Source organism: Falco biarmicus, chromosome 7 (assembly GCF_023638135.1).
Source record: "Falco biarmicus isolate bFalBia1 chromosome 7, bFalBia1.pri, whole genome shotgun sequence".
NCBI classification, from domain to species: Eukaryota; Metazoa; Chordata; class Aves; order Falconiformes; family Falconidae; genus Falco; species Falco biarmicus.
Window position 1 is genome coordinate 42732116 of NC_079294.1, and position 16587 is coordinate 42748702.

At 37.6% G+C, this 16587-nt stretch overlaps 1 protein-coding gene across 4 annotated transcripts in view; it reads right to left on the reverse strand.

Moving 5' to 3' along the window:
• Window positions 1-2305: 2305 nt before the first annotated feature.
• PPP2R5E (protein phosphatase 2 regulatory subunit B'epsilon) overlaps window positions 2306-16587 on the reverse strand; it is a 77404-nt gene continuing 63122 nt past the window's right edge. For 3 of the 4 annotated variants that reach the window (XM_056345806.1, XM_056345805.1, XM_056345808.1), the window contains 8 exons: window positions 16494-16553; window positions 15752-15860; window positions 14726-14779; window positions 14578-14628; window positions 13411-13530; window positions 12161-12288; window positions 9482-9583; window positions 2306-6849 (listed from right to left, as the gene is read on the reverse strand). In XM_056345806.1, coding sequence (XP_056201781.1) covers window positions 6750-6849; window positions 9482-9583; window positions 12161-12288; window positions 13411-13530; window positions 14578-14628; window positions 14726-14779; window positions 15752-15860; window positions 16494-16553 — 724 coding nt within the window. In that variant the 3' untranslated portion in view covers window positions 2306-6749. The remainder of the gene's footprint in view (window positions 6850-9481; window positions 9584-12160; window positions 12289-13410; window positions 13531-14577; window positions 14629-14725; window positions 14780-15751; window positions 15861-16493; window positions 16554-16587) is intronic. The other variant, XM_056345807.1, reaches the window with a different exon arrangement.

Sequence of the window (16587 nt, forward strand, 5' to 3'; positions counted from 1 at the left end):
GGCTAATAAACTAATTACCGCTGTCTGAATGCCACGTTTCCTTGCTCCAGAAACCAGGAGTGCGTTTTGCCAAGTTTCGGTTTACTCCGAGATCTGTCAGCTGCGCACTCCAGCCTGCTGCCTCCAGGACAGCTGAAGTGGAAGGCTGCATAATGCAGATGCCGTCTAGGTTTGAGGCAGCTACTTACACAGCCATTTTCCACTTACACACACTATTACGTAGCCGAAGGGATAGTAGGAAAGCATGGCAGTCATCGCATTGTCTTAGGGACAACAGATCAGCGTGAACTGTAGCGCTACTCGGCGCACTTTGCGGAATTAATATTACAAGATGCTCAAAATCGAGCTGCTGTTTGACACCGCTGAACCATGTCCACTTCACCAGAAGGTGAAGGTTCAAAACGGACCTGAGCCTGCTTCAGTCAAACCCTGCTTCCAGGTAACCTCTGCCTTGTGCTGCTGGAGGTCTGCGCAGCCTTTCACAAATGCGGGGTCTGGCTTTCCTTGCTGTCGGGGGAATCGCCCTTCCTCCTGCTCTCTGTTTGCCCCGCGCCGCTAGCCAGGGGCTCTGTCAATATTGCTTCTTGGGTTGCTGCTTTCTCGGTCGAAGTGCAGAGGCTTTGTACACAAGCAAAAACTTACCCCAGGTGGTGACAAAGAATTTTGAAAACAAGATGCAGAACCTATACAGAATATCCCTTTCTTAGTGCCTTTTTGGAAGACTTTCCCAGATTCAAGGATAATGCCGGTTCCCAGACGTTTTCCAGTGCGTATCAAAGGCATGAGCCACTGCCCAGCAATACAAAACATGTACTTCTTTAAACGTATCGCAAGCTTTCCATCCTTCCTGAGTGATCCCTAACCTGTCACACCTTCAGTGTCCTCGGGGGTGGGGGGGTGAAGCACTGAATAGACAAAATGAAGAGGAGGGCAGGGAACAAAACCAGAAAAACAGTAAAAGATAAAAGTTTCAGTATGACAGTTTTTATGTGCTGGAGACCCCCAGGAAAAGCTGCAGTCACCACTCAGCAGGGGGTTAGTGTGCTTTCTTTCAAGGTATTTACTAACAAATTCAGGATATTCGCTTTGGTTTTAGCACTTAATCTTTAAAACCACAGATAGTTGTGAACTTACAATGCAAGACTTTGTCTCAATTTCTAAGACCCAAGCTACTGCTTCACCATACAGGGAAGCAATAATTGAACACAGACTTGGGAACAGCCTTTACCTGCACATGAAACTGCTTTTGTAGGCCACCGACTTGTGACACAGGGTCCAAACCTAATGTAAGATAAACTAGGCACTCTGCTGTTATAGGAGAAAACAAAATATTCCTGAGAAGTGAAGACAAAACCAAAAAATTAGCAAAGCAATTATCAATACCAAAAGTAGGAAACCAAGTTTTCAATGCCAATCCTTTAAAGCTTGTTTTCTAACTTGCAAGTACTGAAAACAAATCCTTCCCTGAAGGCCAACTTACTTACTGCATGTTCTCATCTTTTTTTAAAAAAAATTGTTTTAGAAAATACTTGCCTAAAGAGACACAAAGTTGTAAAGTGATGTGAATATTGTATAACAAGTATTTAAAGAGATCTGTGATAATGAGCTCTTCTAACAAAGGCACATGAGATCCAACTGTTGGAAGATTAATTTGGAAAAAAATCAAAAACGGAAGGAATTCTTAAGAATTCCTAGGTTCCTGGAATAATTCATGTAGGAAACTGTATTTTAAAACCAGTAGCAGATTAAGTCAACCCAACCTTACTGCAGCATCCATATCTACTGCGCTTCTACTAAACCCGCTGAGCAGCACTGCCCCTTACCAGGCTCTATCCGTGGTCTCTCCAGGTCTCCCCCACGTACTTAACAGCCTCGAGCCTTTCTCTTCGCTTCCAAACTGCAGGGCAGGGCAGCACAAGGACCGAAACAGCAGAATGATGCTGTAAAAGAGCAAGTTCCTTCACCAGCTGCAAAGTTTAAGGCTCAAAGGGTTTATGAAGAACCCCGTGTGGCTCTAATGCCTCTTTTCTGTATCCACCGCTCTTTGCCTCCCTCACAGGCTGGGCTGTGTGCAGTACAAGGATGCTCATCAGCATAGAGGACCTTTAAAAAAAGTAAATTTAAATGAAAACTGAGCATTTCTACGGTAATTCTGGCAGCAACTTGTATTACCACCTCATTGTTTGGGTTTGTTTTTCCTCAGATACCTGCTCTTATATTCAATACATGCGAGGGGGTAACTTATCGCTGAAGTTCACCGCAGTTTAGATGGGGGGAGGTGGAATAAAAAGCCAAGCACCTGGAAAACACTTCATTGCTTCTTTATTTAGATGCGCCCGCAGTACAGAGCCTCTTGAGCATGTGCAAAAGAGGAAGATTACACATTTATAGCTGGGAGCACCATTGAGTTCGAGTTTCTTTGATACCATTTTTAAGAAAGTAAACTATTTCCAAAGAATGACATCTGAATCCAAGAGCTTAAGACCTGCTTGTACTTTATCCAGAGGTGGAAGGTATTCTTCTTTTATTATTACTTCGGTGTAGAGTAGAAGACATTTTCACAGTCTGGTTGGACCAGTCTATATATTTTCATATGCACCTTTTAATATATATAAAAAATGTTTCATCTTCCCCCCTACCCACAGATAGTTAAATGCATCTAAATTTAAAAACAGTAATGGACCAGAGCATTCCTATGGGGAAAAATGAACTTTTGCTGCCCTCTCCTGCTTAAACAATGAAATGCTAAAATATTAAGATCTATGAACCTAATGCTAGCCTTGAAACAAAAAGCATGACAGGTCATTCGCTATACTACAATCAAAAATAGGACAACAACAAGAAATGTATCAGTACTATTTATATTTGAAAACTCCTCATTGTTACATGAGGTTATGAATACAACATATTTACAGTAAGTGATCCAAATAACAAAAATTTGTATTCAGAGAGGTCATGATAAAATGCGTATGCTTCTGTGGATGCGAAGCAACACTTGGATAAAAGTTTTCAATCAAAATTAATTCCATTTTGTTTCAAGATACGGCTTCATAGACTTCAAAACAGAATACTGGGCTATACAAAATCTGCTGCACATACCAACTAGAAAAACTAATTTGTGGCTCACTCCAGAGCTGCTAAGGGAAGCAGGTGAGCCAAAAATGAAAAAAGCCACATGTAAACAAAAACATTCCTCAACCTTGAGCATTGTCACCTTCGTCTTGTTTTAGGGCAACTGCTTTGGGATGGTATTGTTACACAATTAAGAGAAAAGGCCATCTTTGTTTTCCAAGACAGAAATAAAAGCAAATTATTTCAGTTTTACTTGGGAAGAGAAGAATCTAGTCTTTCCCCTTCCTCACAAAACAATAAAGAGGTTTTTTAAGCTCCTAATGCATTTTCCTTTCCATAAGGAGCATGAGAGCCTGAGGCTGTACTTACGCACATTTAAGTACAGCTGCTGCATTTCTTACTCAAGCAATTCTTGGCTCTAACACCCTTGATTTTTCCATATATAGGAGGAGATAAAAAAATAAATCAAATCCTTTTATTTATGCTAACAAAACCAAGATTAAATTTACTGTAACCCCGCTAGCGAACACTCCAATGGCATTAGAATACTTTTATTTAAAGCATTCCAACCTTTGGAAGAGAGACAAAAAACACTCAAAAAGCAATGAAAGGAAAACAATAAGGGAGACTTGCAAGATGAAGAAAGCAATGTGCGCCCAATTTAAAGTATATGAGAGGAACTTCTACAGTCGTTCTATCCCCACAACCTGATGCAATGCCCTAGTATTGAAAATGCAGCTCTTTCCTTTTACCAGTGAGCAACCCTTTCTCCTGAAACCAATATGGCACAGGATACGAGCGACCACCCAACAACTGCTGTACGAGCAGTTAACAAAAACATTTACACAAATAAGGTAGTTTCTGGAACTCAAAAAGCAAATGAAAGCATAATTAAATAGACGCACTGATCACACTTGGGCCCATATGCTGCCGCCGCCTTTGCCTACAACTCCAGTGGGTACCAGTGGGAGCTCTGCAGAGCGCCAGGGCATCGCATTTGGATCGCGGCAAACAGTGGATCCCGGGGGTACGGTCGTATCACTGTGGCAAGTGCTTCTTCATGTACATTGCACCGTGCAACCTAGTGTCGTATCAGCCTTTTAGAGTCAAGTGACTAATATCACATCGTCTCGTTCACTTAAAAAGAAACATTCCTTCTCGGAAGTGATAAATCATCTATAAACTTTAGATACTCCCCACTATCCCCACATCAGAGGTAACATCAGAGGTTAACAAAATATTGCAACCCATCAGGTTCTCATCAGTTTTGTATGATCAACACCAGAATATCATGTCAAAACCAAAAATAGTTATGAACAAACAACACTCACCTAAACTCTAAGTACAGGACAAGGTGCTTTTTCTAATTTCATATTGTTGTGTTTTACTCCACCAGGTGGAAAATATTAATCTTTTCTTCCTGCATTGCATTCTATCTCAGTTTTTCACAATTGAACATAGTCTTTGAGCATGAATTTAAGTCCACCCTCTCGTAAAGCAAGATCATTTCACACAGAAATCACACTAGCAAGTATTTTTTGGTAACAGAAATGAAAGACTGTCAAAATCAATGGGCTAAGGGATACGATTTGTTATAAATTTATTTAATCTTCAGTATTTCAGCTTGCACCTTTGCTTCAGCACTTTAAAATAAAATGTTTCAACTATGACAGTAACTGCCTAATTTACATTGCGTCCCAGTCAATGTTCTTAAAAGAAGCTCATATTAATCCCACTAAACCATGTTGTGTTTGGTGTTGCATAAGACTAGTTCCACGTTTGTTTTTTTCAGAATTAACAGTGCCAAGTTTTTACAAAATCGTTGTTCACAACATTTGTGTGCGCAGACCCAGGAATACAAACTGTGACCTGATAATCCTGAAACAGTCAGTAGTCTAGGAGGGAATTCTTTTTTACCTCTTTTCCACACCTGAAAACAAGAAAACTTCAAGTCCTACTGTATATTTAAATGGTAGGAATAAAAATATACAAGCTTGTATTTATACTGTATTTCTATCAATGGCAACAGGTCATAAATTCATGTTTGCAACTATCACAAAGACTCATGAACACCAATTCAGTTTTATACTGTAAATACTGCTGGATTGATGGTTTAGGATTATCAATTCACTGTTGTCATACGTCTATAACAGTTCAAAAGCATCCTGGAGAAAAATCCTGAAACACATACCTTTCGGTATATAATAATGCAACTGCATTAGCTAAATATATACTGTACATAAGTCTTATCAGCATTTTACCTACCAAAGATGTAAGATTCCACTTTCAAATACAAAGCAGATAGCCAATAATGTATACTTATAATACAGCCCTCTTTCGTTGTTTTTGTGTTTGGTTTTTTTTCTTTTGTTTTAAACAATTTGGTCACAATGCACCTTTGATATAAAAGCATTTTAAACTTTATTATTAATACTCAGAACATTAGGATTTCCAGAATTTTTTTCAGTAGCATTTGTAGAACCTCTTTTGGTAACAAATACAGTAGTTAGGAATGAGCATCCAGATGAGAATGCAGAAGTCTATTATCCAGAATCCTTTCCAGCTAAGACCATAGGGCTGGTACTGTGATGAGTAATAGTACTAGAACCACAAAAACACTACAGTATGTTTCTTAGAGGCTACATCCTCTTTTGCTGGAACACTTTATAAATACATATTAAAAAGTAAGGCAACAACTCCAAACAGTCCAAACTGCTATCTCAACTCGATTTCCAATTAGATCCATAACCACTGGAGATCAGTTTCATCCTTGCACTGTTTAGCACTTGTCTATTCTTTCGAAATGGTCGAATAAAAACATACTGTAATAATTTAGCAATTAGTATTTCTAAAACAAGTTCCGTATGTGTGTCCAATGCCGCATCACTAATACTGGTTAGGTACTGAAGTCCAGGGTGTTACCACTGCCCATTTTTAAAGGATTGTGGACACAAATTTGGATTTGCAATAAATAGGTGCATGAATCCAAAGCTCCCTTTACTACTATGTTTATCACCTACTTGTTTTTTTTTAACTCCTAATGTTCAAATTAAGGAAGCACCAGAGACAGCCTGGTACTAAAAAAAAAATGCTCACACCAGTAAACAAAACTTTTATTCAGGACCTGTGTTTTTCAGGGCCCTGATCTGAATGGACATTCAACTTATGAAGATGTGCAAAAGGAAGAAAAGTCAAATTACAGTAAAGTTATCCAGAGAAGGAGGATGTTACACAAACTCATAAGGAAATGACAGTCTTTTTTCTCTTTTACTATAAATACACTTAACAGTTTAGCAGAAAGACAAGCTAAATTTTAAGATTGTTCACATTTGAAAGTTGTATTATACTCTCTGCTAACGATAAATAAGGAACAGGTCCTCACAATGGAATTCGACATCGCAATTTTCATCAACAGATCTTTGAAGACTGGTTTTAAAGAAGGGTCAAAACAATGACTATGTTTGCAAAGTTCTGAGAAGTCCATCTGCTGTCCAAACTTTGGATTAAAGTCCTTATTTTTTTTCCTTTACTTAGAGACAGGTATATACAGTGCTGTTGTAATAATGAAACAAATGTGAAATCTACTGTAAAGTTGCACAATACAGAAAACTGTTGCTCCATCTTCTACTACATAAATGTGTGACTCCACAGGTTAATAATGCTGTTTTGTTTTTGTGTTAAGTTGGAATTATTCCATCACGTCTAAGACCTCTCTTTAATTCCAAATCCTCCAGTTTTTTCCACAGTTCTTCACGCTCTTTCTCTTTCTTCTTCTCACTGATAGATGAAATAAGACAAAAAGTTAGCAGGACAGAAGACTATAGAATATTTATGTTAAAAAATATAAAGTTGACATTAATTAGCAGCACTAATTTTGTTGAACACAACTTCAATTTTCCTAATTTTTCTTTCTTTCTTTTTTTTTCATTTTTGATACCTACCATCAGTATCACTAAACGAAACAGTACGGAAACAACATAAACCAAACTGAACAAAGTGACAGTGTTCATAGACACTCATTTGTAATGCAGAGGAAAAAAATGGCAGTGGACATCTACTATGGAACAAATATATCATGATTATAAAAAATTACATTTCAGGACCAACTTACATTTAATTATTTTCAGATTTATTTATTTAAGGAAGGTATTTTTTTAATCATACATATAACAGGCACTTTCTAGAACAACCATTCCCTTATTCTTTTAGAACCACTGTTCTGACTTACATTGGCTGGTCACTTTCATACAGCTTAGGTACCAGCCAAGGGGAAGTTCAAGCTACAAGACGTGCCTTTTGTTCAGTGACTTACTCATTTTCCTTAGCAAATTCCTACAAGATCTACATAGCATCTCCTTTAATAACAGACTTTAATGGCTGATTTGATAAAATTGAACAGCTAACCTAACATTTACTTTATCTGCGTTATTTGCTTTCTGAACTTCCTGTCTCTGTCATAGCTTGCTTTGAATAAACTTCCTTGACCACTGCAAGGTACAAAATGGTTTCAATTCCTATTACCTTACCTTTTAGTTTCAGATGAAATGGAAATCTAACAGTTATAGAAATACAGATTCTCTGCCAGTCACAGAAAAGAATTCTTGAAAAATATTTCAGCAGCTTAGAAACATCCCTACACATCTTGATTCAGTCCAAATGCCAACATCCGGTTCATTTATTTGAAACTTTGATTTCCCAAGAGTATTTTAAATGTATAAAAATACAAAAAGCTTTCAGATAAATCCCTGACAAACAGTAAAGAAGAAGGAGGAAAAAAGGGCCCACCGTCACTAGATTCTAAAGTATTTAAAATTAAATACAAGAAAGTGAAATAGCCTGACATTTTCAGGCTACTTACCGTATTTGTCTTCTAATCATTAAGAAATATATGCCTGCTTACCTAAAAGACTATTAGAGGATGATCACCTCAGCCAACTTACCTATTTGACCTATCAGTCATTAACATTTAACATATTTCTCCTCAAGCTTTAAGTGGTCTCAAAGCTGCCCTTTTGAAATATGATTTCATTAAGATGCCAAAGATTTTCTGTAATCGTTAAGGTAAAAATCCCAGTTTATACATTAAGGTATTTACATGTTTTAAAACATGTAAATAAAAATGGTGAAATGGTTAGCACCAGCCTTGATGTGAGATACAACATCAGTAGATTCAAGAAAAATTCTTTGTGCATTTCGGTCAATAAACCCTACCCCTTATCCAGACACGGGACATACCACTACGGTGCCTGGTCCTGTTAAGAGCAGAGTTCCTCGCCTTAAGAGGCAAAGCGCAGTCACAAATTGGTTCAAGTCACTGAGCTCCTCAGCAAATGGCTGGGTTAGATGACCATCCCTAAGATTCTCTGCCTTTTCTGCTAGAAAACCACACAGTGTTGCCTCAACTGCACTAGCAGATTAAGCCTTATTTATCAACACCTGTTCAGAACTGATCTGGCAAGGTGCATCCAAGCCTCTAAAAGTAAAATACTGTATTAATGAACTAACTTATTAAATGTAGATTATTTTTTTGTGTGTATTAAACTTTGTTTCTTACAACAGCGAAGCTGAACACAAGGACAGTGTGACTCTGGCCACACAATTTAAAAAACGTGGCCTCCAGGAGACTTCACAGGCCATAGAACCTAACAAAGTCTGAGCACATACAGTGCCCTTTGCTCTGCCTGAGGGAACCCTGAGTCACAGAAAAGGTATGACTTAAATGAAATTGCAAACTGTTCCTCAAACTTCCTCAAGTTTCCTCACTGTTTTCACCTAACACTTTGGATAAGCTGTAACTTTTGAGAAAAGATGCTGCACTATAATTGGGAAATGAAAATTAAGGAAAATACAAGAAAAGACAAAAAGCATTTTACTAGGGTGGAACTAATGTTCGTATGAGCGGTGTATCTAATGGAGCCGGCATGCTAGAAGACAGACACAGCAAGACCTCTGAATAAGATATGAAAGAGTTGAGAGATGTCTCTTTGCTTTGAGGTTACATCTAGCCTACGAACAGTAGTTTGGAAAATCAAATCTTAGGGTTTTCCCTCATGTCTCTTTCCAAACCTCAGTGTAACTTTTTTGAAGCCTTTAAGTAAAGTGTTAATCTTTAAAACCTTGGTTTTCTTTTACTATTGAAGATCTCGATACATTTAAGTCTTTTGGAATGCAGAGTCAAAAGAAATTCCATGAGGAATACAGATTCCCAGCAATGCAATGGATACTGTATTTCATAAGGGGTAAAAGAACAACCTGTGCATGATATTATCTTATATCTTGCAAAGGAAAGCTAAAGAGCATGCAAGGGGAAAAATGAGGCATTGCATCTATGCAACCGCATCTGAGTGTAAGGGAAAAACTAAACAGCAGGCCTTATGCACAGCTGACAAAAAAAGCTTTAAAAAGTTACCGCTGACGATCTGACTTGTAAGTGGCTGTCAGCTCGTCAAACATGGTGCTGTTCATTTCCATAAATGCCTTCAACACATTGTAGACTAAAGCCACAATAGCCCTGTGAAACATTAAAAAAAGAAAAAAGAAAGGAGTTTATTAGTTTCAGGTAAAACAAACATGAAATAAACGTGTCTTCTCTTACCAGCATTTCTGCAACCGGTTCTGCTCTTGCAAGTATGATAATGTAAATTCTTTGATTTCAGTGAAACTACTTTTGATTAACATATTTAAAGGTGAGAATCAGCCTTCATGTCTCTACTGACTACTTAAATGGAGCAAACCAAAACTCCAGGGTAAAAGGTAACAACAGAAAGCTATTACATATAACTATAGACGACTCTTCCCTCATGCTGTGGAGCAATTCTGAATGCAACTCCAGGGATTCAAATCATCTATGCTGGCAGGAAGAATAGAATTTAAACACAAAATAGGAGTGATTCATATTTCCTTATAATTTTTCTATGAAGCTGAATATTCAGTGCATCTATGCAAAATACAAAGCTGTATGTCAAGAGTGATTTCCTTGTACTCATATATATTTCATATTCATTTTTACTTTGGTACAGTAAAAAAATTCTTAAAAACCCGTAAATCCTTCAGATGAGTGGTGCAGTATCTGTGTAAAACGGTGTGTGTGTGTACATACATATTAAAGAATGAAAACTTATGCATTTTATATATATAAATTTATATATTTATATACATACACATAATATAATATATATATAATGCCTATATATATATAATGCCTGCCTACTCTGCTTATTGCTGTTCCTGACCTTTCCCGAGAGCCAGTACACACCACTGTTTATTTGAATTTAAGTTGCTTAATTGCATAAAACAGGACAGGCGTGATCTGTTCATTACAGGAAGAAATTATGTAGAATAATAATACTAATAATAATAATAATTTCAAAAAGGCTTCAAATGCATTCTGTCCCACAAAGGTTCAAAAAAGGTAGCATCAGCTTACTCTTTTACACTATCTGACTGGACAACTAACGTAAAATATACTAGAATTTCCAAAGTAAGATGGGCCTGCCAATAGCCTGATTATCTAAGGGTCAAAATTCCTTCCTGGCAGAGTTGAAGATAAAGAAACTACAAAGCAACTGAAAAGGGAGAAGGCAAAGAAATCAATCTAAACAACTTCCAAAGAATTTGGAACAGATTATCAATCGAGAGATCCCAGTTCTTGATCCACTATGATGGTCATCATGCTCACACACGGGGCTGCTAAGAAACAGCTCTTTAGCCGCAAGGCAGTGAATCAGCATTTCAGGTGTCAGAAACCTTTGGAGCTAACGTATGTATCAGACAAACCATGTGCCATTTCCCACACACCTCTGTCTGTCATTCACCTCTTCCAACAAACTTCCTTCTTTGTTGCCTACATTTAAAAATGTGCTTATAAATTTGGGCAGGAACATGGGCAGGTTGGAGAACGGTAATGCGGTACCCTGGCGAGGGGGCTTTCTACAAGGGCCTGTAAGGATAGGACAAGGGGGAATGGCTTTAAACTGGAAGAGGGCAGATTTAGATTAGATATTAGGAAGAAATTCACTACGAGGGTGGTAAGACACTGGAACAGGTTGCCCAGAGAATTTGTGGATGCCCCATCCCTGAAAGTGTTCAAAGCCAGGCTGGATCTGATCTAGGGGCAGGGGTGCTGGAAATAGATAATCTTCAAGGTCTGTTCCAACCCAACCCATTCATTCTGTGATTCTACTACGCCACGGAAAGTGTCTTTTTGTCACCCGCATTGGTTACAGCTTTCCAATCGCATTAGCTTCGTCATGTAAGCATACAAACTTGAGGGTTTAGTAGGTACAGAACAAAAAGACTAACGTCTAAAAAGACAAAATATTTTACGAATACTTTACAGTAAGGTCTTAAAGCAACTGGGACCTGAATGTAATGCAGCTCATTAAAAATACTGGGTTTACTAAACGGTAATCATCTTGACTTAGAAAACCTTTTCAACTAAACTATAGATTACATGGCATCTAACTGCAATAATATTTTTCATTAAAACACTTTCTACTAGATCATTCAGTTTAAAAATAAAAATGTCAAATTAACAAGATATCAATATGAAGCAACTGGTCAATTACTGTGCATAATAGAGAACAGCTGTATTTAAATAAATTTAGAAAAAGCAACCTAGTGTAAGAATATGATATCTATGATTCATAAACATTTAGAAAAATGCCAGTACCAGAAGCATCGGTCTCATCCATGATACAGCCACAAAGCTTTATTAATGCCAAGCAATATTCTTCTAGACAATTTACAATCTGGCTTAAGACATTAACCAGTTTATAAAAACCATGTAGGCAAAACACTTGATGAGCAACACTTTTTCTTCAATAACAATGTAACATCTAATTTCCCTTTTTTCCAACTTGTGAGAAGGTCTATTTTTACCCCATAAGGTAGTGATTTTTGTAAACATACCAGATAATTAAAAACATTTTGAGACAAGCTCAAATACAGACTAATTTACATTGGCATTAACAGAGTTGCACCTGCTCATACCAGCTTTGGGTCTGGATCTCTTCCATTCAGCTGACATTCCCTAAGTTTATCAGTGGTATGTCAAATGGTAAGATAAAGTGTAATGGCAAAAACTTACGGATTCCAGTGTTCTTTAGAAATCCTATAAAGACTGGAAAACATGATGGGAAGTATAACATTTGAATTCTCTTCTATCAAACTCATGATGTATTCGTTATTCCAATAATACAGTGCTCTTTCGGCCACCTTTGAGTCAAAAGAATAAAATATTAACAGGAATTCAGATACCTATAATTCTGTAATTTTCTGAAGGAAAAACAAATCACAGAAATTTCACAAAGATCAATTAACAGGTATCATTTACTTTAGAATTAAAACTCTAATCAGTAGTATAAGAAGCATTAATGGAATTAAGTTTTTATTCCATAATTCAGATCCCACAGCATCCACTCTCTCTTTCCCTGAGCAATATGTTGTTACTCAGTGATGACCAGGTGCAGACACTGCATTAACGCTGCAGCTGTGGAGAAGAAGAGAGAGCAGCCAGACTTCTCATCACCCCCTTCCCTCACTGCTGTGACTGCAATCGGAAGGAAAAGAGCTGTGCTGGGATACCAGAGGAAGGAGACAGGGAAAGGCCCAGTAGCTGGGTTGAATAAGTGAGGAGAGATCTTAAGTGTGGGGAAGGTATCAGTGATAATAATCACCTTGGGGAGGAGCTGGGGGAGGGGTGGGGGGTGGTCAGAAGGGAAAACACTGATCTAAATTATGCTGAAAACAAATGTAGTCCAAGGAAGAGCGAAAAACAGTCACATCTGCCTTTGTGCTAAGATGCATCACCTAGCTTAACATAAAAGACGCTACAGGCCACGAATCCTATCTCCTCTTGACATACGATTCAATTTAAATCCTGTTTGTTCCCCTTCTTCCCATACACAATGTGAAGAAAACAGGCTATGGGTTCTATCACCTCTAATACAGAGGGAAGTAAGCAGGAAAACAAGAATGCTGCACAATACTGCCCTAAAAAAAAGGGAACAAATACATCATACGTGGTCTATCGGTCCAAAGGCCATATGATGAGTACCTGTAACCTACAGTCAGAAGGGCTCAAGTCTGTTTGGATACAGTTTAAGGCCTTACGTGGCTCAGAACAGTAAGTGCTGTGCTGTCACCCCTGGCACATCTAACAAGTTATTCATGGACCTCAAAACTAAAACTTCCACTGCAACATACCCTCTTCCATAGAAATCCAGAAGACAAGTAATTTAAACCACATAACATAAAATACTATTTACATCTGGGGCAGCATTATGTCTGAAATTGAGATTACACATTCCTATACAAGCAATAACCTTTACCACTGACCTGAAAATGAGGGCTAGAGACACACTTGGCAATTTGTTTAAACAAGGGTTCCTGGATTTTGACAAATTGTGATGGTTCAATTACATCCAAGATTTCCTCCAGCTCTCCTAGGAACATGACCTAAAGACAAGGAAGGAAGCATTAAATATAAAACCTCTGAATAATCTTAATCAGCACAATGCTGTTAACCCTCCAATACCACTTCAGGGAAAAAATGGAAGCCTTATTAGCTCAGCAAGACCACCTCTCAAAAAATGCCATCAGTTCTACCTTTAGCAGCTTCCGGATTCAGTCTCTCAAAAGAAGGAAGATGAGCATGTGCAAGTGCTGTATTTAAAGTACTCCTTTACAACAAAACTCAGAATTGCACCAGTATATCCATGCTGAAAACCTAGCCTCATACAAAGAATTGTCTGGAAGAAATGCTTTACTGTGAGGGTGGGTGGTGGGGCACTGGCACAGGCTGCCCAGAGCAGCTGTGGATGCCCCATCCCTGGGACTGTTCAGGGCCAGGTTGGACAGGGCTTGGAGCAACCTGGGCTGGTGGAAGGGGTCCCTGCCCATGGCAGGGGGGTGGAACTAGGAGACTTTTAAGGTCCCTTCCAACCCAAACTATTCTGTGATTCTATGCATTTGGCCAAGGCTTAATACTTTATTAACTAAGGAGAGTCTCTTAATTTTACTTCATTTTTGGAAGCAATATTCAAAATACTGGGTTTGCTGTGCCACAAAATCTCATTAGGGAAACTCAGATTTGCATCAAGTTTGAAATTAAAATGCAAAGGTCTAACTGCATCTTTTACATGTTTAGCAGGTAAATGCCAGACAATAAAATATCTTTCATCCTCCCTGGAAAAATACTGGCCTTACGTATAAACTATTCCAAATCTAACAGTTTTCCCATTTATCCTCAACTATCCTCCTTTCTGAAACAAAAAAAATCTCTGCAGATTTTGTGAATAGAAACCACAGTTATCAAGCTTTTCTCTTCATAGTCAAAAACATCCAAAGAAACAGAACTGAAGTATGGAGAATCACTTAGAAGAATTAATACCAAGATCCACCACAGCATGTGCTATGTACCTGGGAATAGCTAAAGATTCCCTGCCTATTTTATCATAGAACGAAATAACTCTTATGTTTTGTTAACAGTAGCGTATCACTCACCTCTTTCTGACTGCAGGTTTTTGGCCAGAATTTCATTAAACCTCTAATAACCTAAATTAGAAGGCAAAAAAATTTAGATTTTTTACTTTTCTCTCAAAAGGGCAAGCCATTTATGATACACAAAAAAAAGTATTAAAGAAATATTTACTGGTTCTGTGAGTGAGGGGTCTTTCTCCAGAAACTGTACTATGCAATACGCCAGCTGTGAAGCAGTAAAGATTTAAGAAAATAAAGTTAGAATGTTTCTATGAAGAAATCACAAAGAAACATTATTTTTTTTTAAAGAGAGACTCAAGGTAAGATGCTATACAGCTTTCTCAAATGGCATCCAATTTTAAACTGAGATGCATAGTTTGCACTGTGCAAATCCACTCAAAGTTCAGTTAAAAAACCCAACAGAACACATTCTTAAAAAAATTAGGGTACGAAGTAGCATATACAACAAAAATCAGAGCAACTTGCAATTCTAGATTGAGTCATACAACCAATGTTTTGAAGCTTCTGTTACTCTCTGAAACTGCGTCTTTTTACACATTTTACAGATCAACAAAATAATGAAAACTCTTGCAAGATGAGCTGACACAGCTAAAACCTGGAATAACATATTCAGAAAGCACAGTTTTATCAGCATAAAAAAGCCTGCACTATCTGAAAATCAGAGAAAAAGGCAACAGGTATCACTTATCAGAGGAAAAATTATGTCATGAAAGCTGAATGTATAGAAAGATGTATGAGAGCGTAAATGCAGTATTAAGGAATCTGCAAGGGAGAATGTTAAGGATTATGCAAAAATGTGGGCATTAGTATTTGGAAAGTTGCCAGGGTGAAGAAGAGCCTTGACAGCACAAGACTAAGGAAACCCAAACATCCTCCTGGGAGAGGGAATGGGAAAGGCAGACTTGTGAGAATGAAAAAATAGCAGAGAGGAAAACCAAAAGAGAGAATTTAACTACTGAACAAAAACCCCAAAATATTACAGATGTATGTCACACTTCTAATTATCTAATCAGAACAGAAGCAAGACATATATCATAGAAATCATATTTTAAAAAATCTATTGCATGTTTTCTACATTTTGAAAATTTCCCCCCACCTTTTATGTGCTACACAATTAAATTTCTAAAGGAACCTTATATCATTCTAACTCAGCAGAAAATATTTTCACAATTTCTACCTGTGCATGGAAGAGGGATAAACTCCTGACAGTATGTAAAGGGATCAGCACCTTCACCAGAAACTGTTTATGCTCTGCCTTAAGAGGTAAAGCAAAACCATTGATAATACTAGAAATTAGAAGAGAAATATTTGTTAGTGTTATCATCACAGAAAACATTCTTGAGGTCTGAACAAGCACTTTCTACATTAAAATAATTTGACAGTCAGTACCTGTTTACAAAGAGCAGGCTCGTACCATTTGTAAACAGGTGCTGACTTTTCTCCTGCTTTATATTAGCAGTGTAGTATATATCTAGGTAGTAATTCAGCTCTGACTTAGGAATAATCATAAGAACAGCTGCACAAACCTGTTGCCAGATAAGACTGTCTATGTGGTCTGTACATTCATGTAAGCAAGGTGTTCTTGAGTAATTAACTTACCAGAATTTAACTTACTCAAAATATTCACACTGTTAGTGTGCTAACAAACATAAAATTCTGCAGCATGTAAAGATGAAGTGCACAAAATCTAACACACACACACACACACAAAATCAGTCCAAAACTTTTGGCTGTAATTTGCATCCAGTTATATACTCTTGGCAAAGATGTGACAGACTTGCATGTGAACTTAAAATGAGCATGTGCACACATCTGCTTTCAGAATCAGGGCTTATAGTAATACTTTTTCCGAATCCGACACTATTCTGACATGTCCAGAAAGGAAGTTTGAGATAGGTAATAAATAAAGACTCATTTACCTTCCTAAAATTTCCAACAGTTCAGCTACGCCATTGAAGTGTTCAGTTTCATAAACAAATCTAAAAAAATAAGAGAAGTTAAATATAAGTAATA